General features: G+C 64.8%; 1 protein-coding gene across 1 annotated transcript in view; it reads right to left on the bottom strand.

Moving 5' to 3' along the window:
- Positions 1 to 4,796: 4,796 nt before the first annotated feature.
- The window catches only part of SMARCA4 (SWI/SNF related BAF chromatin remodeling complex subunit ATPase 4), a 95,251-nt gene continuing 72,078 nt past the window's right edge, over positions 4,797 to 27,969 (bottom strand). The window contains 10 exon segments of the mRNA XM_058290303.2: positions 4,797 to 5,087; positions 6,729 to 6,871; positions 6,960 to 7,092; positions 7,942 to 8,043; positions 8,134 to 8,242; positions 21,767 to 22,020; positions 24,723 to 24,941; positions 25,738 to 25,815; positions 26,034 to 26,132; positions 26,451 to 26,678. Coding sequence (XP_058146286.1) covers positions 5,055 to 5,087; positions 6,729 to 6,871; positions 6,960 to 7,092; positions 7,942 to 8,043; positions 8,134 to 8,242; positions 21,767 to 22,020; positions 24,723 to 24,941; positions 25,738 to 25,815; positions 26,034 to 26,132; positions 26,451 to 26,678 — 1,398 coding nt within the window. The 3' untranslated portion in view covers positions 4,797 to 5,054.

Raw genomic sequence — 27,969 nt, 5'->3', positions numbered from 1 at the left:
GGCGGGCGCCGGGGCAGCCGGGGACTGCCCGGCCGCCTCTTGTCTGCGTGTGGCCTTGGGGGCTTCTCGGCGTGGACGTCCGTGTGCATGGAGGAGGCCACAGGGCAGCTGGTGGATTCCAGAGTCTTCCAGGAAGCAAGGCGGAAGGTGCAGACCGAGCGCTACTTCTCCCGCGACCGAGGAGTAACCAGCCCGCTCAAACTCAAGGGACGGGGGGAAGCGGAGGTGGCTCAAGGGATAGGGCTTCCGCCTACCAAACGGGAGGACCCAGGTTCAATCCCTGGGGCCTCCTGGCGAAAAAGAAAAGCGTGTCCGCACAGCAAGCTGGTGCCCACGCAAGTGAGCCACGCAGCAAGATGATGACGCAACAAAAGAGAGACAAGGGGAGAGTCAAGGCGAAGCGCAGCAGAGACCAGGAACTGAGGTGGCGCAATTGGCAGGGAACCTCTCTCCCCATCAGAGGTCCCCAGGATCGAATCCCAGTGAACCGTAGAGGAGAGAAAATGAGAAGACAACACACACAGCAAAACGGCAGGGCAGGAGGAGGGGAAGGGTGGAAAGTAAATGAATAAATCTTAAAAAAAACAAAACGAAACTCATGGGACAGGACTAGAGGTGATTAGAGATGGCGTTGGGGCCACCAGCTATTTAGGACTTTCCAGACTCTTCCTGGTGGCCCCCGTCCAACCCAGGCCGCAGCCGGGGACAGCACGGCCCTGGCCACACGCCTTTCACCCCGGGGCCTGCCCACTCAGGCTTTGCTCAGCCCTGTCTCCCTGGGAGCCCAGAGACCTGCTGCCCCCCCTCCTGTTCGCCCAACGCCCACTGCAGGGTGGCCACTTACCCTCCCCAGACTCCAGAGTGGGTCCAGCCCCCGAGGACTCCCGACCTGTGCAGCCTTGGGCAGGTGCCTCGACCTCTCTGGGCCCCACCCGGGACCTCTGTGAAATGGGCACCTCAGGGGGGTTAGGAGGGGTTGGGGAGAAAGACACTGGCCGATGGGGCAGAGGTGGAGGGTAGGAAGTGCGTATGAAATATCCGGGAAGATGCCACTGTTTTTGGCGCACACAGATGGCAGGCCCAGATGCCTGCGCTGGGCCGTGGCTCTGCCACATCCATACAGAGAAAGGCTTGTCAGGACACGCGCCAAACATACTACGTCTGGGACAGCTGCTATCCCTGGGAGCCGGGGGAGGACAGAGTGGGGAGCTCCTCCGAGCTGGTGAGGCCCTGGACACGTGCCCATTTTAAGATCAGGGGGTGGGCGCCCCCAGCAGCCCTCACCGGGCTGGCAGGCTGGGACCGAGCACTTCCAGGACCTGGGGCCAAGGCTGCCGTGGGAGAGTCGGGCCCGGGGGCGCAGGCCCTGGTTTCTCACCCCTGCCCCATGGCTCGGTGTCCCCGACTCTGCACCAGGGGACACTCGACCAGACTAGCTTCTCATGTCCCATCTCTTCCTTTTTGGCTCTGAGAAATTATTCTCTTTTGTCATGGGGGGAAATAGAAAAATGCCCGGAGAAGGAAGTAGAAATCTCCCCGAGGTCGCACAGCCTGGACGTGCGGTGACAGGATTGGAAGCCGTGGCCCACCCAACACAGGAGGAAGGCGGGCAGGCCCGGGGCGGCCCCAGTCCCGTGACTGGCTGTGTGGCCTTGGGCGAATGCTCTGCTCCTCTGAGCCTCATTTTCTCATCTCAATGCTGGGCAGAACACCTGTGGGAAAGGCGGGGCGTTCAGGGCCATTTCCGGCATCGCCAGGCTTCCTGGCCTCCAGCGTCTGTTCCTCTTCCTTTCGTGGCCCCAGAATCGAGGACTAGCCGGGCCCCCAGAGTGAAAGCTGTTTTCCCAGCTTTCCTGGGTGCTGAGGTTGGGCCGTAAGTTCTGGACAACAGGCACAAAAGAGAAGGTGCTGCGTCAGCTTCCAGGGAGGGACTCTAAAGGTCAAAGGGTGTGTGTGTGGGGGTGGGGGTGGGGTTTGTGCCCCCTCCTCTCCATTGTCTGCCGTCAGCTGGAATGTGGATAGGATAGATGGAGCCCAGCAGCCATCTTGGGCCATGAGGTGATCGTGGAAGAACTAGTAGTGGTACCTACTGAAGCAACAAGACAGGTCCTTGGCACTGCGAAATACCAGCTCCAGGCTTTGACACGAGACAGCTATCAACTTGTGCCCAGGCAAATATAATTTTGAATTTTGCTACCATTCATGAACAAACTATTCCTTTATGTACGCACTTCTGCCAAATTCAAGTTCCACGTGTATTTTTTTTTGAGGTACTGGGGGCTGGGAATTGAACCTGGGACCACATATGTGGGAAGCTGGCACTCAACCAGTGAGCTATACTGGCTTCCCTGAGTTGGTTTTTTCATTTGTTTTACTTGTTTTTATTTACTTATTTACTTATTTATTTACCCCCCCCCTTGCGGCTTGCTTGCTGTCTGCTCTGTGTCCATCCGCTGTGTCTTCTTCTGTGTCTGCTGGTCTCCCTTTGTTGCGTCATCTTACTGCGCCAGCTCTCCGCAGTGTGAGCGTGACACTGCCTTCACAAGGAGGCCCCGGGACACAAACCCAGGGCCTCCCGTATGGTAGGCAGGAGCCCAACTGATCGAGCCACACCCACCTCTTGTTTGTTATTTATTCAGGAGGCAGTGGGAACCGAACCCAGGACCTCCCGTGTGGGAGGCAGGCGCTCAACAGCTTGAGCTTCACCCGCTTCCTCTACATGTACTTTTTTTCTCCCTTAACGAGCTCATTTAAGATCGGTCTTTTCCTCAGCACCATGACATCGTGGATTTTGTGAGCTGGTTTTCTGTAAACAGAGATAGATTCAAATCTATTTTTTAAAAAAAGGAAACTTTCAAAAATGACAAGGTGAAGATCATCAGCCAAGTCTTCTCCCTATAAACAATAAAGCCCGACACACTCGTCCAGAACGACCATTCCAGACTCCGGGACCTGCTGAAAGGCGTTCAGCGAATCACTCGAGCAGCACGACTGAAGGGCAGGTGAGGTGGTGGGAAGTGGTGGCCTCCGCTTTGCCTGGGGCGGCTCCCATCCCGGTCCAGGGACACCACGGCCCGGCTGCTGGGGGCCCGCATGGTTTGGAGCAGAGCGTGGGGAGCCCCAGGTGCCTGGGCCTGGAGCACAGGGCCGACTTCGCGTGGAGTCACTGGGGAGGGACAAGGCGGCCCCGAGAACGACGCAGCGCGGTCGGCTGCACGTCTCCCGGGGGGGCTGCAGAGCTGCAAGCAGGCGCGGGGCCGCGAGCTCCCTGGGAGAACCTGGCGGGACCCCCATCGGCGCCCGCGCCTGCTCCGTGGTCCGCGTGCCGGGGAAACGAGCGGAGGGCGAGCGCGGGGCAGGCGAGGAACTTGCCGGAAGCCTTGCTGGCTCACCCAGTGTCACTGTGGTCCCTGACCAGCCCCCGGCTGCCCGCTAAGCTGGGCTGACCTGGGGGGGGGCCCTGGAGGAGGTCGGGCTTTAAAAGGAGAGCAAGACGCGGCCGAAGAGGGAGCGTGGCCACCGGCACAGACGTGAGGGGGTTCTTGCACCAACAGCAGCAAATGGACCACACTGAGCACAAGCGCGCGGTGTTGCTAATGGGGGTGCAGGGGAAATACGCCAGGTGGCCGCCGTGCACCACGGTTAGTGGTAACGGCATGAGGCTGTTCTGGGGTCTTAACATGTTCCACGATAACGGAAGGCATCGGCGGAGGGGGACGTATGGGAATTCTGCACGTTACGAATGACTCGTTCGGGTTACAGAGAGTGGCGCTGGCTGGACAATATTTTGAACGCAATTGAACGCCACCAAATCGCACATTTGCGAGCAATTAAAATGGGAAATGTTATGTTGTACCTGTGCTACCACCACAGTAACAAACAAAACAAGAGAAAAACTGGGTGGAGACACCCGTAGGTACGTACTGCAGCTACGTAATGACCCTGCAGTCGGGCCAGGCGATCACGTAACAAACCAAACCAAAGCAAAACACCGCTGCAGCTGGCCCCCGGGGAGACAACCAGAATTCAGAGTTAAATGTGCAAGTTAGGCAAAGGCACAGCCAAGTGCCACCTGTACTCAGGCCGAAACGGCAGCCAAAGGATCTCTCTCTGATGGGATCCAGGCGTTGTGTTTAGATAAAGACTTTGATTCAGCTCTTAGAAAAATGCGTTCGCAGAACCCAAAGGAGCCGGGTGGGCTGAAGAGTTAAAGGCAAGCGTGACAACAATGGCTCCTCAGATGGTCTCCACCGACTTCTAACAGCGAACCCAAAGCTCTGGACTTGCAGGCCCTCCCCGGCCGCCGGGCCGCCTGCCGCGTGCTGCCTGGTCGGGTGGCGCTCTCCCCGGCCCTGCCTCGGCCGCCGGCTGCCGGGGGGAGGAACGGAGCCGCTGGCACCATGCAGCCCCAGGCCCGGCTGTCGGCCACGGCGGCCCCCAGGGCCAGGATCCAGCGTTCGGCCTCCTCTGGCAACGGCCGCGCCCCTTCCCGCGCTGCTGGCGGGCGGCCGCCCCTGCCCCGGGAGCCCGAATGAGTCCAGCAGGAGGCCAGGCCGTGCGTTCTGTTGGTTTAATTTATTACTGTTTGACATCCAGTGACACTGACATACCCCCCCGCTGGGCCTGCGCCCCGGGCCCCGGTGCGGCTGACCTGTCCGAGAAAATACAGTACGAGGAGTGGACAGCTACATACATGCATCCACGGCTGAAAACTACAGTGATTCCAAACTGCGGCTGCCACGGGACTGCCGGGAGAGGGAAAGAGAGACCGGTACCGCGTGTGCCCCAATTCGTCATTTTTCTTTTTTTTCCTTCTTTTTTTTTTTCCTTTTTTCTCTTTAAACGGTTAATGCTGTTACAAACGCTACTGAGGCCGGGACAGGGCCAGACACAAACAGTCCTACGTCTTCTCTGCCGTATAAATATGGAAGATTTCGGTTTATACAGGTTTACCCCACGGCTGAAACTACGTCTGCTGCTACCCGTTACTGCTAAGGGCTGCGCCGCCTCGGCGCGGGGACGGGGCGCGTGGTCGAGGCTGTGGAATGTTGGGGTCAGTCCTCCTCGCTGCCACTTCCTGAGCGGTCCTAGAGGGGACGGGAGGAGAGAGGGGTGAGGGGACGGGGCCCGGCAAGGCTCCCGGCCGCGCGCACCGTCGCGTCTTCGCTCTGACACGTCTCCTACACTTTCCTTCCGGCTTCCACAGGGGCCTGAGAAGTCATCATGCCCATACCGCCTTGGCGAGGCAGGCAAGTAGGTTTTTCTGTTTGACTTGGCATTTAGGTTTCTGGGGTGAAAGGCTCTGAGGGTGTCTGACTCGCGCTACTCTAGGTGGACAGTCTCTCTAGAAACCCCCAAGAGAAGGGAATAAATGAAATTGCCGCCCTCTCAAGCCTGCAGCTCTGGCTCAAGCTCTACGCGGCCGTCGGGTTGCGTGTTCGTGAGGAGGTGCGTGATTCCGTTAGGGCCCTTCTGTCCTTCTCGCAGCCCCCTGGCCCCCAACTTCGAACAGCTCGGGTACTTCAGGGGTTCTGCGGGAATGGGAGCTGTGCTGCCCCTGGAGGAGCACTGGAAAGCCGAGCCCTTCCCTGCGGCCCTCCAGGCCGGCACTGGGGGAAACGGAAGGCACAGGCTCCTCCCGGGCCCTGGCTGCGGGAAAGCAGCTGCAGGAGTCGCCCGGGGGAGGCGGTGCGGGGCCGGGGAGCTGGACGAGACCCACAAGTGTTGGCGAGGCGGCGGTGGACGTGGTTTGTAAGCAGGACCACCTCTTTCCCAGGCGCGAGCTCAGAAGTAGGGGGCTGAGGGGCCCGGGGGGTCCTTGGGCTCAGCCTGTCCCGCCCGTGGCCCAGCTGCACTCTTCTCTGGGGACGGTCTCTGTGCCCACCAGGTCCCTCTCGGGATCTGTGCCTGGCCCCTCCTGCTCCGTCCCCTGCTGTTTGCCTTCCTCTGTGCCCTTGACCCGGGGCCCAGCCACGTCCCAGCCTGGCCGGGAGCTCGGGCCCCGCCTCCGGCCCATCCCGGCTCTTCCCAGCGCGCGTCTCTACTGCCCCGTGTAAGGGCTGCCAACGGGGCGTCCAGGACCACGAAGAGCCAGTCCAGAGCCGCGCAGGGCAGGGAGGACGGCGCCGCAGCCCAGACCCTCCTCCCCACATGGGTGGGCTGCCCCTCCCCGCGGCCAGGAGCCCCTGCGCCCAGGGAGGCCCCGTCCCCGTGAGGACGAGGAGGTGGGCGGACTTGCCCGAGCCAGGCCTGCGGGTCTCCCGCCACGCCCGCACCTCCCCACTCTGCGGAGAGGAGACCGGGGCCCACGGAGCACGGGACCTGCCCGGGAAGGGCACAGGGCCAGAGGCGGGGGCGAAGGTCCTGGGCAGGCGTGACCCCCGCGGGCCCGACGCTGGCGTGCGCCCGCCTTCGGGGACCGAGGGTGGTGGGCGCTGACCTTGCTTGGGGACAAAAGCCCCCTGCACGAGCCGGGCCGGGAGCGGAGGGAGGAGTGACCTGGGGAGGGGGCCGTCGGGGGCCGTGGTGGCCTCTACCTGGACCTTTCCAGAAGCCCGACTCCGCCCTGCCCCCTCGGCAGCCCCGGGACAGTGAGGACCCCGCTCCGGACCCCGGCGAGGGCCCCTGGGCGGGGGCCTGGGGCGAGCTCGGTTTCTCTGGCAGCGGGGGGGACCGCCCCGGCCGCGCAGCACCCCCCCCCCCCGCCCCCGCCGCGCGCGGGGCCGCACCTCCTCCTGCTCCTCCTCGCTGTCGTCGTCGCTCACCACCGGCTTGGCCCGGGAGCCCCGGCTCGGCCGCCGCCGGCCCCCCTTCAGCCGGTCCTGCGCCTTCTCCTTGCGGCCCAGCTTGATCTTCACCTTGACCGAGCGGGCTGGGAGGGCGCGCGGGGGACAGGTCAGGCGGCGGCCCGGGGAGCGCGCCCCGGCCCCCCGCGCACCCGCACGCGCGCCGCCACTCACTCTCGGACTCGGAGCCCTCCTCCTCGCCCTCCTCCTCCTCCTCGCTCTCCTCGCCCTCGCTGTCGTCCTCCTTCTCGATCTTCTGCCGCACGCTGGTGAAGACCGACTGCAGGACGATGGAGTCCTCGTAGATCTGGGGGGCCGGGGAGACGCGGGGAGCCTGAGCGGCCCGAGCTGGGCAGGGTGAAGGGGCGCGGGGCCTCCCCCAGCATGGGGCCTGCTCCCGGGGGCCGGGGAGACGCGGGGAGCCTGAGCGGCCCCCAGCAGGGGGCCTGCTCCCGGGGGCCGGGGAGACGCGGGGAGCCTGAGCGGCCCCCAGCACGGGGCCTGCTCCCAGGGGCCAGGGAGACGCGGGGAGCCTGAGCGGCCCCCAGCACGGGGCCTGCTCCCGGGGGCCGGGGAGTCGCGGGGAGCCTGAGTGATCCCCAGCACGGGGCCTGCTCCCGGGGGCCGGGGAGACGTGGGGTAGTCTGAATGGCCTGAACTGGACAGGGCGAAGGGGCGCGGGGCCTCCCCCAGCACGGGGCCTGCTCCCGGGCGGGGGGCTCAGGGTCGAGCGCGCGCTGGGGGACGGCCCCTCCAGAAGCGCCCCGGCCAGCATCCCGTCCCAAGGCCCTGGGGCCGCCCGAGGTTGGTCTTTTAAGCCCTGCGCTTGCGCCTGACCGCCAAGTCCCCTTTCCGAACGCCGAGGACAGGCCGGCGTGTGGCCAGCGGCCTCCCCCGCAGGCTGCCTCCTGGCCAACTACGAGGACACCCCCACCCGCCGCTGCTCCCCGCCCGGCCCGCGCCACCGGGAGGGCGTCGGTTCCTTCGGCCGCGCGATCCTCGCTCTCCGCTCGTTTGGGTGAGGACGGCCTCCTGCCTTTGGGATGGTGGGAACACGATTCTGGCCGCCTGCCCCGCGCCGGGGGCCCAGGGCACACTGGCTGGGGCCCGGGCCGAGGCCGGCAGCGGGTCCCCCGCGCCCCGGGCGCCTCCTCACCAGGGAGCCCTCCAGGTTGAAGGTCTGGGCGTTCTGGCACAGCAGCATGACGTCCTTCTCCAGGTCGCCCAGGCTGCGGTACTTGTGGTTGCGGATGCGCTCCTGCAGGGGACGGGCGGGCCTGAGCGCGGGGGAGCCCAGGGAGCCCCTCCCCGCCCCCGCGGCCGGCCGGGCCCCTCCCCGCGCCGTCACCTTGATCTTCTTGAAGTCCACGGGCTTGCGGATGAGCTCGTAGTACTCGGGCAGCTCCTTGCGCGACGGCAGCTGGATGAAGACCTCGCTGAGCTGGCGTCCACTGCTGCTGCAAGGCAGGGCGCAGCGGCGTCACCGGGGGCCTGTGCCCGCCCCGCGGCCCCCGCGGGCCCCCCCGGGGTTTGGGGGCAGAGACAGACGGGGAGGAATTCACGGCAGACACAGCAGTCTTCTCTGGGGTGGGGCTGTCTCGCCGCCTCCAGAACATTCCGGAGGGGCTGCCGCGTGCGGCGGCTCAGGCCGGGGCCCCGACCCACGTTCTGGAGAGCGGGCAGCCCGCACGCCTCGCGCTCAGCACAGCACCCACTCCTGTGCACAAGCCAGCGCCCTGGCTGTTGGCACCTGCTGTCAACGTTAGGGTACGTGTGTCGGGAACGTGGAAAAGAACCGTTTCCAAGATCGCAATTCCCGTCCCACAAGCACGTGGCGTAAGGGGTCAGTGATCCTGAGAGAATCTGGCAGAGACCCGGGGAGGAAAGACGAGACAAAGGCTGTCCTCCAGGCCTTGCCACGGGGAAGGCGCTTGTTTCTGCGAAGGGGCAGAGACGGGCCGGGGCTCGTGAGCCTCACCCGTGCCCTGGGTGCTGGTCTCCCGGGCCCGGCTGGGGGGAGCCCCGTTGCCCGGGCCACAGCGGAGAGGCATGGCGAGGCAGGGCCCCCAGCGGGGGCGAGCGGGCGGCTCTGGAGCCGAGGACCGGCCACCATGGCCGGCTGGGGAAGCCCCAGGCTTTTCCCGCCATGCTGTGTTAGTCAGCCCGAGGGCTGCTGCAAAACACCAGAAATGGGTTGGTTTTTATAAAGGGCGTTTATTTGGGGTAGGAGCTTACAGATACCAGGCCACAAGCATGTTACTTCCCTCCCCAAAGGCTATTTCCACGTGTTGGAACAGGATGGCTGCCGACGTCTGCGCGGGTTCAGGCTTCCTGGGTTCCTCCCTTCCTGGGTCTTGCTTCTCTCTGGGCTCAGGTCCTCTCTTCCTGGGCTGGCTTCTCTTTCCTCTGTGCGCTTACTTCCTGGGGCTCCAGCTTAAGACTTCAGCATCAAACCCCATCATCCAAACTCCACCATCAGAAGCCCTCTGCTTTGTCCCTTGCCAGGCCTTTTATCTGGGAGTCCCCACCCACCAAGGGGCAGGGACTCAACAGCCTAATGGAATGGCCCAATCAAAGCCCTAATCGAAACTCAATCATGCCCAGGTACAGACCAGATTACAGACATAACCCGTGTCTACTTTTGCAATTCCTAGCCGTATCAAGCTGCTCCCTGTCATCCTTGAGAACTGGGCTTCTGTCCTGGGCCAGTGGGCACCCCGCTCCCCCTGGGGCCCAGCGCTCCGGCCGTGCTTTCGCCTGGGTCCTGCTGCCCCATCGCCCGACGGGCTGCCTGGCCCCTTCGGGCATTCTGTGACTTGGGTCACGCTGCACAGTGCAGCTCCCAAACACGTCCAGACCCCGGGACAGATGGCAGCGCAGGCCGGCCGGCCGCAGCCTCCTCCCCGCTGCTCGGAGGGCTCCTCGTGCACATTCCTCCACGCTCACGTGCAGAAACGGAAACCGGGGGTTCTCGTCAGCCCAGCTCTGCTGCCGATCTGCTGAGCCTGGCTTCTTCCCTTTACTTTCCCAGAGAACCGCCGGACGACAGGGTGGCCAGGAGACCTCCACCGCCGTCTCCACCGTCTGCTGGGCGTGGTGGGCGCGCCCAGTTCTCATCTTTGTTTACTATTCCGGAAGACATGGCAATGACGTGGCTGCCTTTTGGGTGTGGCCGCTGGGTCACTGAGGAGCTTTGCCGATGCCCACCTGCCCTCACGCTGGCGCGTCCATGTTGTAGAGTCCAGATCCTCTGCTCACACACGGAGCTGGCTGAGACGCACACGATGGCGTCCGATTCTCCCCGCGCCCTCCTGGCTCTTGGCCGCCCGAGCCTCGCCCTGGGCCGGGTACCGAGCCGGACCCTCTTCACACGCGTCTCCCCAGCACTGAGGCAGGTCCTTGCCAGCCCGTCTTCCCCCACAAGGAAAGAGCGGGAATCAGGCACCCGGCCCGACGGGGCCCTCAGGTGCTGCCACTGTCGACGAGGGCCTGCGCCGTGGGTGGGGACAGCCCACTGCGGGCTCCGGCTGCTGCTGACAGCTGGGGGCGCCTGATGCCGGCCGCACGGCCTCCGGGACCGCCTGCCCTTCCGGCGTCAGCACCCACTCCGCTGTGTGCTCTTTACCTCTTCCGGAGCCCCGGGTGGCTGCTGCCCCCCAGGTAGCCCCAGCCCCTGAGCGCCACCCACTCACACCTCCTCATAAATCAGAATTACCAAGTACCAAGGCCGCAGACCTGCGGCGCACCGCTCCACGCAGCGCCCCAGGCTCGGGGCGGTCCCGTGGCTTCCGAGGGGCTTTGCCCCCCTGGGAGGCCTGCAGGGTTGCCAGGGGGCGGCAGCGGGGGCTCTGGCTGCGGATGTCCACGCACAGATCTCGGGTTTGCGCTTCTCTTGAAGCCTCCCTGCTCGGTGGCGGGAGGGACAGCGCCCTGCGCTTCCTGTTGGGACGCCTCGAATTATTACAGAGCTGCGTGTCCATCCAGGGGTGTCTCCCCATGTCCCCCCGGGCGTCCTCCGTTGGACACGTTTATTGCAGACACCGTCTCCCGTCCAGGGCCTCCTTCCACCCTCACGCTGCCTTCTGGCGAGTGAGTCTCGCCCGGGGTGAGGTCCAAGCCATCGGCTTCCTGCTCCACACGGGGCTTTCCCGCCCACGGAGGCAACCTCTGCCCGGCCCGAGGTCACGGGGATTCTGCCTCCTTCCGGAAGCGCCGTCGTTTCGCCTTTTCCCTTCCTCCTCAGGTGCTGGGGCTCCCCAGCCGGAGCATGGGCCTTGGAGGGCAGCTCCCGAGCCCGTGGCAGTCACGCCTCCCCCTTGGCCCCACGAACAGAGCGTGGAGCCCAGTGGACGCTCAGTCGACAGGTGCTGCCCGAAGGCGGGAGGCTCAGGTGATGGCCTCAGGTCTCCGAGCGTCCCACCGACGTCCCTCTCGAACCAGGGGGCCTGCCTGGTCCCCCACTTCCAGTGAGCACCCGCCCACCACACTGTTCTAGAAGAGATGCGCAGAGGCGACGCCCAGAGCCTCACGGTAGGGGCAGCAGGCGGCGTGTCCCTGAGCAGCATCGTGCGCGTGCCACCGGCTCGGGAGGAAAGCTCCTGCGGCTGAGGACTGTCTGGAAGTCCGTTTCCGGAGCCCTGCCCGTGCCTGGCTGCCCGGAGGGGCCTGCAGCCCGAGGCGAGCAGCACCAGGCCCCGTGGCCCCACATGGGCACGGACAGACAGACAGAAGGGGCCCTGCCATGGCCCTCGGGCCGCCCTGGATCAACTCGCCGGGCCTGGCAGCAAGGAAGGTGGCGACGGGGGGGAGACGAGCCTCCCACCTCCCGGGTGCCAAGGCCCAGGGCAGGGATTTCCCTCCCCACGTCCCCTGACCATCGATGGAATGAGGCGTGACACTCCTGGCCGTGGTGGAGCTGCTCTTGCTCCCGAGGTGTCTGGCCCGGCGGCCACCCCACAGACGGCCTCGTGGCCACAGGCCCCCGGCGTGGGTGCGCAGGCTGGGCGAGCCGTACGAACCCTCCTCCCCGGAGCCCTGAACCTGGGGTGACCCTTGAGCTTCCTGGGTGGCACCCGTCGCCACACTGCCACCGGGGACAGGCCTGCGGTCAGGAGGACCAGGCCGGCCGCCCAGAACCTGCCCCGGGGTCCCCCCAGGAGCTGGCGGAGGCATTCCCGTCCTCCTCGGGGTGTCAGGCCTGGGCGCTGGAGACCAGAGCCACAGGCTGCAGCGGGCAGGGGGCTGGCGGGGGGCCCTTGGTCCCGGGGGTCGGTCTCACAAAGGAAAGGAACAATTCCTCTGGGGGCTCCCAGCCGCCCTTGAGCCCCCGGCCTGCCTGGGTTCCTTATCGGGTTTGTGCTGGGAACAAAACCAGCACGTGAGGAGGAACCACACGCATCAGAGGACACCAAAAGCCCCCGGGGCCCTGAGAACCACACCTCGTTCCCGACCGAGGGAGAAGCCACAGAGGAGGGGAGCTGGGAGAGGGGCACGGCCGCGGGCGGCTGCAGTCACGGGCACAGGGTCCCAGGCTGAGGCTCAACCTCCCTTGCTTGTGAGCTGCTCTAAAACCAGGGCTCGACAAACTGTTTCTGGAAAGAGCCAGTGCAGTGTTTTCAGCTCTGTGTGCCGCATGGGCTGTCGCCACAGCTCAGCACACGCGGACGTGGGCGAGCTTCGGCTGTGCGCCAGGACAGCGTCACCAGCCCTGGAGTGTGAAGGGCGCGTGACTCTCACACCACGAGAGCGTCTCCCTTTGAACTTGTTGACGTGGCCGTTTGAAAACACACAGGCCATCCTTCACCCATAGGCCGCGTGTGGCCGCGCCCGGGACCTGGCCCTGGGGGCGCCAGTCTGCTGACCCCTGGGGTTGGAGTCCCGCGGGCAACGGAGCATGTCTGCAGGGGAATGGACACCCGCTGCCAGGCGCCCCCGCCGCCTCCCTGGGGCCGGGGCAGGCATCGCCAGTGGATCGCCGCGCTCCTTCGGGCAGCCGGGAGCAGTCGCGTGGAGGCGGGTCCCACGCCGGCCGGCCCAGCCCCTCGCTGCTGCGTGGCAGAGCTCGCTAGCTTCGGTCCTGCTTGGCCTGGCCATCTCAGCACGGAAGGAGCTGCCTGCCTGCTGCCCCGTTCAAGCTGCCGCCCCGTGGCCACTCCTCTCCACTTCCCAGCTCACTCCGGGCTGTTCTCTTTTGACTCGAAGTCCGCGCATCCGAGCAGGTGAGCTCCTCAGGGAGGAACGGGCTCGCCCAGGTCTTCAAACCTGATTTGGCAGCTGAACGTCCGTCTGAAACAGAATCTCATCGGGTACCCCCCAAATGAAGCAGATGAGAGAGGCACTTTGTCAGTCCGGGATTATTTTCTAGGTTCGACTTCTGGATACATTGTTATAATAAAGCCAGGGGTAGAAAATGAAAAACCCTGGGGCCAGTCCACTTACTTGCAGACATGACCAAGCGCCCTGACCTGGCAGGCGCCCAGCCCGAGCGCTCGGCATTGGGAAAACTCTGACGCAAGCCAGGAGCTGCCAGGGAGCCAGGACCTCGGCACGCGCTTGCAGCAGAGCGCGTGTGAGCGGCTCTGGTCTGGGGTCCGGCTGCCCAGCCTGACGGTTCGTAAGGGGGCATCGTTTGGGCACAGCACGGCTGGGGGCGCAGGCCACACAGGCTTGACTTGGTGAAGCAGGCAGGGTTAGCCGCGTTTTTAAGGGACCGGCTTGACATCCGGTGGCATAACCCAGGTTGGAAATCCGCTGAGCTCCGCGCCCTGGTTTTGGAGGCGAGCCCTGCCCTCTGGAGAGGTGCGATGCGGGGCCCGGTACCTCAGGGCCAGCACCAGGGGACGGACGGCGGCTGGGGCCGGCTCCCCTGCACGGCTCCGCTCCCACCGCCTGGGCCTGCGCCGGGGCTCACAGGGCAGGTGCGCAGGCGTCGGCTGTGGTTCTGAGGGCGAGAGCACGGGCCACGGCGAAGGGCGTTTCTAGGACGAGGGAGGATGTGGAACAGAAGGTCGCGCGGCCCGGGAGCCGCTGAGGACAGGGAGGCCCCGGGCGCTCTAAGCGGGGCCGGGCGAATGCGGCCTCTGACAGGCGCCTCCTTGCCCGCGTCCTGCCGTGGCGACGACGGCGCCCCCCCTGCTCAGCAGCTCCACCGGGCCTCGAGGCCCTTCTGAGGGGGCGGCCACGCGGTGTGGGGCTAGGGGGCAGCGGCCAGGCTGGGAGAAGAACGGGGACAGCGGCCCCGCCTCCCACTCCCCAGGCACCCTCACAGCCCACTCGCAGCCTCGGGTAACCGGACTGTCTCGAGCAGTTTCAGCCACGAGATTTAGCGACGCTCAAATCATTTATCTCAGTTCTTTCATTCAGCTGCTTTTCAGCTTTACTCTTGTACCTGCTGTAAGAGATTTTTAATTTACTTGGCCTTGTCTTCTGCCGTTCTTACTTCTATCCTTCCCCCGTGTTTTCAGTTGTGCTGAACCTTCCGTTTCACATTTCCTGTCTTCCCAGTTTGTGGTCTTCTTCTACTTTCATAAACATTGGTTTTTCCTACTCATAAAAGCAACCTGTGAGGGAAGTGGCTTCAAGCGACTGGGCTCCTGCCTACCATAGAGGAGGTCCAGGGTTCAATGCCCAGGGCCTCCTGGTGAGGGCGAGCTGGCCCACGCAGAGTGCTGGCCCATGCGGAGAGCTGGTGCAGCAAGATGACGCAACGAAAAGAGGTACAAGGGAGAGACAATAAGAGATGGCGCAGACCAGGAGCTGAGGTGGGGCAAGAGAGTGATCGTCTCTCTCCCACTCCAGAAGGTCCCAGGATCAGTTCCAGGAGCCGCCTAATGAGAAAATAAGCGGACACAAAAGAATGCACAGCAAATGGACAGAGAGTAGACAACAGGGGTGGGGTGAGGGGGAAATAGTTAAATGTTAAAAAAAGGCAGACATCTACACCTGGGCCTGTGCTGCCTCAAGCTCCGTGGTGCACGTGGAATTCCAGTTTTAGGACCATCCTAGACCTCCGACCCGCTGCCCTGCTCTCTCCACGTGCGCCTGTCTTCTGGCACCCACCGGCTGCCAAGTGAAGACACCTGGCGCTCAACCAGTGAGCCATGCGGGCTGCCCACGAAGGTCTCTAGCCTTGAGACACCAGCGGGTGTGTCCACCTGGCAGCCGGGTGAAGCCTAGGGGGGGGGTCGGCCTCGCCAGGGCTCCCGTGGATCCCCGCGGCCTCTGAGCTCAGTGGGCAGGGCCGGGCCCCTCTCCTCGAGATGCCCGCCTGCCTCGGCCCAGCGCCAGCAGGGCCCTGCCCCTGCCAAGGCCTCGGGCGTCTGCTTCAGGGCTGGGCCCTGAGCGACGCCCCGACCACGGCCTGGACCTGCAGGGTAGCCACCCCTTCCTCCAGGACACGAAGACTGAGCACTGGAGACCCCGAGTGTCCCTGCGCCCCGAGGAGCAGCTCTCGGACCCGGCTGCCGGCTGCCCCCGCTAGGTAGGCCCCCCGCGCTGGCGCCTGCTGGGCCGGGCTCTGCTGAGACGCGTCGCCCTGATTTCTCTGGCACGCAGGGCACCATCCTTCCGCCCAGCAGAGCCACCTGCTGCCCGCTTCTGGATGTGCAGGCGGCAGGCTCGAGGGAGGCAGAGCACGTGTGGCCGGGCCCCGGGTAGTGCCAAGGCCAAAGCTGCCACCCCCCTGTGCCCCCGCACGGCTCCATGCACTGCCATCGCGCTCCCGCTGGGCCCTGAGCTAACTCCCCGGCCCGCCTGGCCTCACGCAGGCTTCTCCACAACCCTCGAGCATCTTCACTCCTGTGTGCCAGACTCGGAAACCGAGGCCCAGAGAGGACGAGCAGCGGGCCCAGGGCCACGTGGTGAGGAGGAGACGGGGAGGCAGACCCTCAGGCCACTTAAGCTCTAAAGCCACGCGTGGCTGCGGCCTTCTGGCTGCGGGGTGGGGGCTACAGGGCGACACTTCCAGAGCCTTACTGAGCATAAACTGCGGACCTCAGCCTTTTTCTTTTTTTGAGGAACCAGGACTGGAGATTGAACCCAGGACCTTGTATGTGGGAAGCTGGCGCTCAACCACTGAGCCACACGGGCTCCCCACGAAGGTCTCTAGCCTTGAAGACGTCAGCGGGTGTCTCCAGAGAACAAGAGAGTTCTCAGCGGCACCTCGGAATGAACATCAAGTTCAGGGGCTCAGCTGCCCCATGCCCTCACCCCGCATGGTCCTCGTGGCGGCCACCACTCGGCCCTGCGCTGGGAGCGGAGCCCCTGCAACACGCCCGGAGTAGCGTGGCCACCAGGTGCCGCTGCCGCTAAAGGACCGAGGGACAAGGGCCCCACTGCAGGCTGGCTCTTGATTTTGGTTCCTCCCGGTGGCTGAGGCCAGCTGGCGTGAGGTGGCAGGCCCCCCGACACCCCTGCCGGCCGCCCGAGCCGCAGGCTCCCGCAGTGCCCTCCGGGCCGCGCGGCACTTCCAGGCCCCTCGCCGGGGGTCCCACTCATCTCACGGGACCCCCCACCTGCAGGCACTGCGGAGCTCTGTGGGCTCTGCTGACTGCGGCAGCCCGTGTTGGAACATGCCGGAATAGAGCAAAAGTTCCCACCGCAAGGCAAGAGCTGTGCACGCGTGAAGGAAACAGAACGAAGATGAATGCAATTCCACTGTCAGCTCAGTGTAACCTGGGCGGGGAGCCTCCAAATAAACCGTGGGGAGCAACAGCCAGAGCGTGCCCGCTTGGCGGGGACGACGTGCCCGCCTCTCCCCGAGGCTGCCGGGCTCGGACGCAGGAGGCCCCTCCGACAAGGTGACGGGCCGGCCTGAGCCACCAGCAGGGCCCCGTAATGCGCCCGTCTCCTCAGCAGGGGGGCCTCCTGGCATGCAGCCCACTGGAGGCCAGAGTCCTGCCAGCGTTCCCTGGCGTTCCGGAAGAACGGAGCTGCAATGATTCACTCCCCTTCCAGCTCCAGCGTCACCACAGTTCCAGGGCTGACCTCATGATGGCGGTCTGCAGAGCGAGGGGATTTTCCTTTGTTTAACCCCAAAGTTTTTCTTTAATGTGTCATTTTCTCTTCCCAAAAGGACTGACTGAGTCAGGGAGGTGACACAAGACGCTGTCTCGCCTTTTACTGCACACGAGTGCTCAGGGTGGCGCAGGTGGACCGGGCCAGGGAGGGGCTGGCAAGGACTCCCGTGCTTCTGCCGCGACAGCTGCGTTCTCAGAACCCTTCCGTGTTGTAGCAGTTTGATAGAACTGAAGAATTCCAAAAAAATACTGGATTATGTGTGTAATCTCATCTGTACCTCTGGGCGTGACTGAGTTAGGATTAGGGCGCTGAGCCCCGCCCGCCCCCCCCCAGACGGAGGGGACTCACAGGTAAAGGCAGGGCGAGGGACAGAGTGGAGGGCTTTTAAAGTTGGAGTTTGATGCTGAAGACTTACGCTGCAGCCCAGGAAGCCAGCATCCAGAGGAAAGAGGAGCCAGCCCCAGGAAGGAAGGAACCCTGAACCCAGAGAGAAGCCAGCCCCAGGAGCGTAGGAGCCCAGGAAGCCTGAGCCCTCGCAGACGTCGGCAGCCATCCTGCTCCACATAGACTTTGGGGAGGGAAGCAGCTGATGCTTTATGGCCTGGTATCTGTAAGCCCCTACCCCAAATACATACCCTTTATAAAAACCAACCCATTTCTGTCTTTCGCATCAGCACCCCTTTGGCTGACTAACACACACGCGTGTGACGGGCGCGCAGGGAAGGCGTGACGCTTGCCCCAGGAGGGCTGGCCGCGTCTCAGCTCCTGGGAGGCACCTCTGAGCCCTGGGCCGTCCTGCCTGACGGGGTGCCTGTTGCCCTGGGGGTCGCGGGCCAGCGGGGGAGTCTGCCGAGGTGCTGGAGGACGGGGCTCGAAGCCCTGGGGTACGGGCTCGGCTGGAGGTGAGGCCGGCGGCCCAGGCGAGCCTGATGCTGGACGTCCCACGTCGCTGCTGAGCGCGTCGGCACTGCCCACGCCCGGCCCTGCCTTTTGCGTCCCTTCCTTTGGCTGATTTTCCTCTCTCCCTGTTCACTGCAGTAAACCCTGACGGTGAGCAGAAGGCTTTCACGGAGTCTGGTGAGTCCTTTTAGAAAGCTATCGAGCCTGAGAGTCATCTGGGGACCCCCGAGCTCGCAAGTGAAGGTGGGAGGGAGGGGGGTCTTGGGGTCTGCGCCCTGACCTCACGACAGGTTGGACCACACTTCTTTTTCCCCCAGAGTTTCAAAGTCAGACCGCGAAAGATGTCAAACAGTAGCAGTTAAGCACGTCAATTCTGGACCCAAATATATCTGAGAATCTTTGCCCATGAGGTAGCTTTTCACCCAGAAAGCTGTGCCTCTCCTTCGTGAGGTTACGGGTCCTGCTTGAACTTCTCCTGCGGGGTCACCAGCGACCCCGAGCCTGCCACCGTGAGAGGATGCGCCCGTGCCAAGCGCAAGCAAGACATTTCTCAAAGTCGCACGGGAGACGCACCTAAGGCCAGCTGGTTTTCGACCAAAGTGCCAGCCGAGTCCACTCCGTGGGCAGAAGAGTGTCAAGGAAGGGTGCTGGGAAACCGGACCATCCACATGGAAGAACGAGGCTGGACGCCCCACCTCCACTAGGCGCAAAGGTCAGTGCGGAGGGCGCGGTTGCACTCGGGAGGCGTCCTGCCACTTGGAGTCCCCCATGGGCTCCTCCAGGCCAGGAACGACCTCGGGTTCCGCGAGGCCGTCTACCAGGAGCACGGGAGGTTTGCGTGAAGCCACAGAGCCACCGCCCAGCCTCCACCGCGGCGTCTCGCCACGCGGCCTGACCTAAGCCAGAGCACCGCTGTGTGCCTGCGAGATCGCCGTGCCCTCCAGCGGGACCTCGGAACCCCAACCGCGAGCCTGGCCTTCTGCGCGAGCCTGGCCTTCTGCACGAGGCGGTTTCCTAACTCTGGAGAGTTCGTTTTAATTTACTGGCTGATTCATCACTAAATCGCCCTGGAGCTGGGAGAAGGATTTTTTTTTTCCCGGCAGTTGGCTGAGGCATTTTTTCTTTTGGAGTGTTATGCAGCTAAATGTGGTGCTAATAAGGCTTTTCTGGTAAGTCACAGAACAAAGGCTTACAAAAAAAGTGGAAGACAGACTGATGATTTTTTTTTTTTTGGTGGAAGTATTCAAGATCTCATCAACGAGTTCGGCATGTGGTTTCCAAGTGTGCCTTTTTTTCTTTTAAAGTACAACGTAATACAGGAAGGTGTACCTTGATGGGTGTTTGTTTCTAAACACTTGAGCACCCCCCCCCAGATCTACAAATAGAATCTGCCTGACATTCCGGCAGGTTCCCTCTGGCTCCAACCTTTTAAGTGCCACCCCCGCCCCAAACCCAGGACCTCATCCGTGGGAAGCAGGCACTCAACCACCAAGCTACACTCACTCCCCAATGAGAGATGGTTTTGTTTTTGTTTTACGGAGGTCCGGGGATTGAACCTGGGACCTCGCACGCGGGAGGCAGGCGCTCGAGCACTTGAGCTGCACCTGCTCCCCTGGGATCCGTTTTTGAACCTCACGTAACTGGAATCACGACTAGGAAGCATTAGGCTCTGCCTTCTTCCATCCCACAGAACGTGGCAGATTCTTCCACGCCGCAGCAGTGTGGCCGTGGCCGCTGGAATCCCGCGTGTGGCGGTGCCCCCGCTGACCCGCTCCTCTGCAGGTGGACAGCCAGGGTGTTTCCGCTTGGGGCTGTCGTGACCACGGCTGTGGAGGACGTTCCCGTGCGTGTCCTCTGGGGGGATGGAGCCACTCGGCTCTCCGGGGCATGTACTAGGAGCAGAGCTGCCGGGGTGGGGGGCCTGTGTGTTCTGCTCCAGGAGGCCCCGCCAAGAGGTGCGCACGCCCGTAAGGCGCAAGTAAGGGCTGGCGGCTTGCCATCTCTGGTCGGGGAGGTGCGTCCCCTTGCGCTCGGAGGTGACGGGAGGGCTCCGAGCATGCAGCCGAGCTGGGCGGCCTCTTCCGAGAGGCGTCTGCTCACCCCTTCTGGCCGTGTTGACGCTGGGCTGCCGCCTCCCAGGCGGGGGCAGGCGTGTCCACTGTCTTCACAGCGCTCTTGATTTTCGAGGACCCCGAAATGGCCGTCTTCTGTCGTCAGGAGGCCTTGTGGCCCGTGGAAGACGTCGCCGTCTCTTCCAAGGCCAGGGAGGTTCTCTCCGGGGGTTTCTTCTGGGGCCTCGTCACGCCCGTCACACTGGCGCCTGCGGCCCAGGTCACATCAACGTCTGCGTGTGCTGTGAGGGAGGCTTGGGGCTCGCCTTCTCCCTTCCACGTGGATTCCCAGCCCACTGGTCAGCAGGACTTTTTTTTTAAATTGCCCCCCTTGCGGCTTTTTGTGTGCTGTCTGCTCTCTGTCCATTCACTGTGCGTTCTTCTGTCTCTGTTTTATTTATTCCCCCCGCCCCTTGCGGCTTGCTTGCTGTCTGCTCTCTGTGTCCATTCGCTGTGTGCTCCTCTGTGTTTTTTCACTTGTCTCCCTTTTTGTTGCGCCGCCTTGCTGCGCCGGCTCTCGACAGTGTCTATGGGCAGGGCGGCACTCTGTAGCGTGTGGGTGAGCCTGCCTTCACAAGGAGGCCCCGGGACTCGAACCCAGGGCCTCCCATGTGGTAGACAGGAGCCCAACTGATAAGCCACAGCCCCTTCCCTCAGCGTGACTTTTTGAAGAGTCCTTTGCCTTTTGAAAATTTTAAGTCTTCTGAACAAAATATCATTAGAGAGAAAACACTAGGGCCCACTGTTTTCGTTTTAAGTAATTGTCAGGCTTCCGTTTGCTTTTTTTTCTTCATGGAATTTGCATCTGTGCTGAAGTTTGCAAATCAGAGTCTCGACATGTTTCCTTCACACCGAATGCTAATTAACGTTTTCAGAGCTAGCAGAATTGAACTTGAATGTAACTCTTTCCCCATTCAGCATTTGTTTCCCTGCTGATAACAAAAGATTCATTCCGAAAGGCAATCTGCCTCCTTGGATGCGAAAGGCAATCTGCCTCCCTGGCTCGGTTGCTTCCCGCCAGCCGAAGGGCTTTCAGCCAGGCGCAGGGCTGCCTGGACCCTGTCCCGCAGCGACACGCTGCCCCCTGCTCTGCTCCCGCCTCCCTGGCCCTGTGCCTCCCTCACGGGAGGGTCCTGGGGCCACGGCAGAGAGGGGCTTTCAGCCAGGCGCGGGGCTCCCTGGACCCTGTCCCGCAGCAACACGCTGCCCCCTGCTCTGCTCCCGCCTCCCTGGCCCTGTGCCTCCCTCACGGGAGGGTCCTGCTGACCACGGAAGACCAGGAAAGGAGCTGAGACCAGGGGAGGAGACGGAACCGTGTCCCAGGTGAAGTGTGGGTGCTGCCCCCGGCCGCCCCCCAGCTCCGCTCAACCCACCCTGTGCCAGGGGAGGGCCTGTCGCCCTGGGAGAGGACGTCCTCGTGACTCCACCCCCCGACTGGGGCCCGGCCGAGCAGGCTGCACTGTCGGACCTGTCGTGTCTGAGGGTGGAGGCCCCAACACCCAGCGCAGGCCCGAAGGGAGCGGCACTTAGCCCGTGACCTCATGGCAGGGGGGGACCGCGACGGCCGAGGGGGCCTTGCTGGCCCCGGGCCAGCCTTGCCGAGGGCGGGGGTGGGGTAGCGCTGGCCACCCTCCCCGCTGGCCTGGACTCGCCGGGGGCTCCGTGCCTGCCGCTGCCTCTGCCGGAAGGTGCTTTCCCCAGCCCGTGCTCCGTCCTCGGGCCTGTCCCCGAGGTGACCTGCCTCCACTGCCCTACCACGCCTCAGTTTCCCTCTCCTCTCGGTGACCATGTTCGCTCGAGCCTCTCCCACAACGTCACGACCAGGCGACATGGGCCCTGTGACCCAGAGATCCAGACCGCTGCGCGGGTGAACCAACGACCGGCTGACCGTGCCGAGCACGCGAGGCCGGCCGGCGTGCAGGTCCCCCCCGGCCGCCCGCCCCCTCGGCCTACCTGTCCTTGTACTTGATGACGGCGTCCACGATCTTCTTCATCTTCTTGGTGAGGTTGGGCGGGTTGGGCGAGAGCTTCTCGGCGGGCGGCCGCCCGCGCTTCTTCTGCTTCTTGCTCTCGTCCTCCTTGTCCCGGCTGCGGGTGCTGGCGGTCGGCGTGGAGGGGCCGGCGTCGCTGTCCCGCTTGCGCTTGCGCGACGACTTCTTCTGCCGGACCTCCTCTTCGATCTCCTCCAGCGTGCCCTCCTCGATAGCCTTCAGGGTCAACAGTGGGAAAATAGGGCGGCCAGCACCGGGCGGGGCGAGCGGAGGGCGCGGCGCCCACCGCGGGGACCCCGGCTGGGGCGGGGCTGCGCCGCCCCTGGCGCCGTCCGGCTCGGCTTGCGGGGCCGCCCGCGCCCGGGCCCCCCCAGGCTGCCCCCCGGGCTGTGTGTAGACCAGTGAACCGGCGGCTCCTTCAGGAGCCGGTCCTGCTGTCACTGCCCAGTCTGGGAAGAACGGGGCTCCCCGCCCCGCCCCCACCTGGAGGGGACACGGGGACGCTTTCGCTTTTTGCTCTAGACCTTTCCTATGTTTTTTTTTTTTAGGTACCGGGGATGGAACCCGGGGCCCTCATACGTGTGAAGCCGGAGCTCAAGCCCTGAGCAGCACCTGCTTTGCCCTTTCCCAGCTTTCTAACCTCAGGTGCACCATTTAAAGCAAATCTGGAATTGTCATCTAGATACTGGGATGTGGCGTTTCTCTTTTCCTTTCTGGCTTAACTACACCACGGACACGTGTCTAGCATCTTTCAACAGTGTCGTGGCGGTGGCGGGTGAGCGTTCCCGCGGGATGTGCCTGTCCCCTGGCCCTGGGCCCTTGGGTGGTCTCCTTCTCGTCTCCTGAGCTAGTCTAAGGTAAGGCCTGACCAACACCTGGCTTGCTTTAGGACAGGGTCCCAGATGTGGAACTGCTGAGTCAAAGGACGCAAACACTGACAGTATTAGGAAAAGGGTGATCCCAGCGTGGTGGGCTTTGCTGAACTCCCCGTCTCATCTTGAGAGCAGTCACGGGACGTCGGGTCTCCGCGGGGCCCGGGAGTGGAAGGGCCGCGCTGGTGGATGGCTGCACGCCTGCTGGTGCTAGCTGAGGGGGGCAGTGCCCAGCAGGGCTGGTGAAGCCCCTCCAGCTGAGCGGGAAGGAGGGCGGGGGTCCCCCAGGCACGGGAGGGAGGGTCTCTGGCCCCATGGCCGGGACGGGCCAGTGAGCCCGGCAGCGCCACAGCCAGGAGGGCTGTGAAGGCTTCCGGTACCTTCCACACCCGAGCGGCTGCCGGAAAAATGGTACCAGTTCCACGCCCGCCAGCAGCGTCACAGAGTGCCTCCTCGGGATGAGCGCACATTTTAAAAAGCAGACGCTTTGTTAGGTATGACTTAAAAAAAGACGTGCTCAGCGGGGTGTGCTTTTCCCCACAGACGACACCAGGACGACTGGAGCCCCTGCCAGAGGATCAGGGCGGCCCCCATCTCACAGCACGGACAGAACCCAACTCGAGACAGCCCGGAGGTCTGCGTGTGCAAGCGAAAGCCACGGGGCTCCCGGGAGAGGACGCGGGCTCCGGCGTCACCACCTCGGATTTGACGGTGGCTCTCCCAGGACGCCGAGAGCGCAGGCAGCGGGAGACAAACAGCTCATTCGGGGCCTATGAGAAGTGACACCTTCCGTACCCGAGGGGACTCGGTCAGTGAGGTGGAAAGGAAACCCACGAACGGGAGGAGGTATCTGCAAACCCTCTATCTGGGAGGGAACCCTCCCAACGCTAAAAAGACAAGGATCCATTCTAAGAAACGACTAGGATGTGTCCAGACGGTTTTGGAAGGGAGACGGACAGATGGACGGTAAGCACATGACAAGATGCCCGACTCTGCCAGCCACCAGGGCCAAGGGCTCGAGAACCACAAGGCAGCGCCTCAGCCTCGGGGATGGCGACTGTGGGGAAGGTCAGCGGAAAGCAGACCCCGCGAACACGGCTAGCGGAAGCGGGTGCAGCCTTTGGGAAGGCGGGCCGACCTTTCCTGAGCAGGCTGAACAGAGAATGAGCAGGAGCCCGGGCGACCCCACGGCCAGACGCGGAGTCCTGAACGCGGGGACTCGAGGAGGCACTTGTTCATGAAGGTCCTGAGCAGAGATCCTAACAGCCGAGAGGCGGGAACCACCCAAAGGCGCGCGGCGTGGGGAAGGGTAAGCAAGAGGCGCTCTACCCGTGCAGTGGAGTACTACTCGGCAATGAAAAGGAACGAGAAACTCGTCGACACGACACGCCTGACACAGATGAGGCCAAAGTGGGGCGGGTGGGCGCGACGCAGTAAGCCTGGGGTCCTTTTAAGGAGAGAAGAGTTGCGTGGGGGAAGACGGAGGGGCCGGCAGGAGGGAGGCGGCCACACCCACTGTGCCTGCACTGCCAGAGGCCGCCGGATGCCGGGAAGGAGCCTGCCGAGCCCCTCGGGAGCAGCCCTGCTGACACCTGCGTGCCCGCCGTCTGGCCCCCACGCCTGGGAACAAGTGCCTGCTGCTTTCAGGCACGTGGCCTGTGGCACCTGGTTACAGCGGCCCTGGGAAACTGAGCCCACGCAGGCATCTACGGGCAGCAGACGTCCCAGCATGAGCGCGGGGCACAGCGTGCCCGGGCTAGGTGGGAGGGAGGCCGGGCAGAGCCGGCCCACCCGTACCCGTGCGACATGACTGGGTCACACGGCACTGGGGTGTCCTCCACGAGATCCGCAGGAGTCACCCTGACAAAGCGGGGAGGCCTCACGCCCGGAAGGCCGGCGATACCCACCAGCAGGCTCGGCGTGCACAAGCCCAGGGCCGCGGCTGACGGGGAGGGCCGAGCCTTTGGACGGGCCCCCGGCGGCGCGGCGGCGCAGACCCTCCCCAGCCCGAGTCGGCACGGGCGGCCGGCGCTCTCCGGCAAGTACCTTGAGCCACTGCTTCTCGGTCAGCGAGTCGCTGTAGTCCACCTCCTTGCGGTGGCGGGAGCCGCGGCCGAACATCTTCTCCTCCTCCTCCTCGCAGGTCAGCCGCTCCACCTCGGCGTCGTCCTTGATGATCCACGAGGGCAGCTCGTCCTCCTCCATCAGGCGCGGCTTCCGCTTGGGGTTGCGGGCCTCCTCGCGCCTGCGGTCCAGGTCCATGCGCTGGCGGGGGGGTGGGGAGAGGCGTGAGCGTGGGGAGCAGGGGGCCAGGACACGGTGGGGACGCCCGCGGCCGGCAGGGGCCGACTGCCCACAAGGAGCTCGACCCCGGAGGCGGGGACACCCGGGGCTGGCGGGGGCCGACTGCCCGCAAGGAGCTCGACCCCGGAGGCGGGGACACCCGGGGCTGGCGGGGGCCGACTGCCCGCAAGGAGCTCGACCCCGGAGGCGGGGACACCCGGGGCCGGCGGGGGGCCGACTGCCCGCAAGGAGCTCGACCCCGGAGGCGGGGACGCCCGCGGCCGGCGGGGGCCGACTGCCCACAAGGAGCTCGACCCCGGAGGCGGGGACGCCCGTGGCTGGCAGGGGCCGACTGCCCACAAGGAGCTCGACCCCGGAGGCGGGGACGCCCGCGGCTGGCAGGGGCCGACTGCCCACAAGGAGCTCGACCCCGGAGGCGGGGACGCCCGCGGCTGGCGGGGGCCGACTGCCCACAAGGAGCTCGACCCCGGAGGCGGGGAGCTGGGGAAGAGGTGAGGGCGGCAGCCTCGGGACTGGGCCCTGGGGGGCGGCCGTGCCCCCCACCCTGCCCCCCACCCTGCCCTCGTGTGCTCCTAGCCCCAGGGGTGTGGCCCTGGGCAGCCCCTTGGCCTCGGGCAGCGTTGGCTCCCCCAAAAATGAGCCCCCAGCTCCTGGGACGTGGGAGACGGGCGCCCGGTGGGCACCCCCAGAGAAAGGCACGTGTGTCCCAGGGCAGCGCTGCCCTGCGCCCCGCGGCGGCCGGGCCCCGGGCGCTCACCATGAACAGGTCGAACTCCTCCTCGTGCCGTGCGATCATCTGGTTGACGGTCTCGTCGTCGGGCACCTCGTCTTCCTCCTGGGAGATGGCAAGCGGTTAGCGGGGCGGCGGGGGCGCCGGGCGGCGAGCGGCGGCGCTCCCCGGGCGCCGAGCTGGCGGCGGCGGGCGGGGGCCCGGAGGGCGGCGGGGGGCACACACGCACACGCACACGCACGCTCCGGGGGGCAGGCCCCTGGCTGGCGGCTCGGCGGGACGCCGAGGGCTGCGGGGGGTGGAGACTGAACTACCCCTCTCACCTTCAGAGGCGGCTCCTCCAAGTCGGGGTGGCCGCCCGCTGGCGGAGGGGCAGTGGGGGCGAAGCTGGCACTGCCGCTGCCCGTGCTGCAGTGTCTGCTCTGTGGATAAATAGAGGACTTCAGTCTCCAGAGCCGTCAATCCAGCATCTCGCACCAGCAGTCGAGGAAAAAAAAAAAAAGAAAAAAAAAAGAAAAAAAAAAGGGGGGAAAAAAACCACTTCAAAGGAAAAGCAAGTACTCATCCTCTTTCCTTTCAGCCCACACTCCCTTTACTCAAAAGGGATGCAAAAAATAAAAAAAGAAAAAAAAAAAGAAAAAAGGAAAAAAAGCGCAAAAAAGGTACAAAAACAAAAATGAAAGGAAGCCGCTCACGCGTCCACCACTCACGCCAGGGGGCCGGGGCCGGCGCGCGCTCACCTCGTCCTGCTCCTCGTGCTCGAGGATGGCCTGCAGGAAGGCGCGGCGCTCGTGGCTCGAGGACTTCTGGTCGAACATGCCGGCCTGGATGACCTTCTGGTCGACGTTGAGCTTGTACTTGGCGGCGGCCAGGATCTTCTCTTCCACGCTGTTGACGGTGCAGAGGCGCAGCACGCGCACCTCGTTCTGCTGCCCGATGCGGTGCGCGCGGTCCTGCGCCTGCAGGTCCTGAGGGGAGGCGGCCGGTCAGCACCGTGCGCCTGCGGCCTCTCGCCGGCCAGCCCGCCCCGGGCCCAGCGCCCGGGATGCGACCGTGAACTGGGGACGCGGCCCGGGGCCTGTGCCTGCCGCGTGTCGCGGGGTCCGGGGGGCCCTCGGAAGCGCCACGTCCCCGAGTGGGAGGGCCGTGTTTCGGGGGTCCTTGCCCTCTCTGAGCCTCAGCCTCCCTCTGCCGACACAGGGAGCTCTCAGGGCCCCTGGGTGGGCTGAGGGGGCGACAGGCAGCGGGTGCTCAGGCGGAGGCACCCCTCTGCCCAGAGGCAGCCGTGGCTACGGAGCCAACAGACCTGGGAGGCCCCAGCAGAACGCCGTGGACCCCGCCTCTGGGTGCAGAAGCCGCACGGCGGCCAGGACTGGCAAGGGCGCTACACTCGAGATCGCACCCCACGGGCGGCAACGGCAGGCCCCGCGACAAGCGTGCCTGCGTCCCCGCGGGCCTCCCTGCTCAGCAAGTGCAGACCCTCCAGGACGGGCCCCCTGCCCCGCAGTGAGGATGCGGGCTCCAAGGCCTCCTGCTGCGTGGCGGCGCGTGCGCCCCCCGCCCACCCCGAGACAGAGAGCAGGGCGAGGAGGAGGGGCTCCGCGCGGGCGCCTGTCCCCCGCCTGCGGCTGTCGCTGCCGTCCAGGCGGGCCCTCTCCCTCAGTGCAATTATCGGGAGGCACCCTGAGCCTCCACCCCTGCCCCTGGCCCGGGGGCGAGCTGGACTCCACGCACTGCTGAGGCCCACGTGTGCGGGGCTGGGGGCGGCTCCTGCTCTCGGGCGACCTGGCTGGCGGGGGCCGGCGTTGCCCGGCCGGGTCTGGTTATGTGAGGCTCGGGCCTCCGCCGGCTGGAGCGCCCTGCGGCTGATGGAGTGTCGGGGTGGCCTGTGTGTTCTCCCGGAGAGGCGAGGGGCCGCGCATGCTGCGGCGGGTCAAGCCCGGGCAGGCGCTGGCACACGCTCGGGCGAGGGCAGGACCGCGGGCGGGGGAGGGGGCTCCCGGCAGCAGGCGTGGGCACTGGTGTTTGTGCCAACACAAGGGAACCAGCTCCCCGTTCGGCAGAACAGCGTGTGGGCGGACCCCCGGCTAAAGCCCTTACGCCTGTAAGAGCGCACGCCGGGGGAAAACTGCCAAGTGGCAGGGGCGGTCACGTCACTGGGGCGGGTGTGCGCAGCCTGAAGGGCGCGCGCCAGCTGCCCACGAGGGGTGGGCCCCGCTTCCTTGCCGTGCCTGTGCCCCACCACGGCCTTTTCCTAAG

This window comes from Dasypus novemcinctus, chromosome 30, assembly GCF_030445035.2.
Source record: "Dasypus novemcinctus isolate mDasNov1 chromosome 30, mDasNov1.1.hap2, whole genome shotgun sequence".
In the NCBI taxonomy this organism is placed as follows: domain Eukaryota; kingdom Metazoa; phylum Chordata; class Mammalia; order Cingulata; family Dasypodidae; genus Dasypus; species Dasypus novemcinctus.
This window is presented reverse-complemented; position numbering and strand designations above follow the sequence as displayed.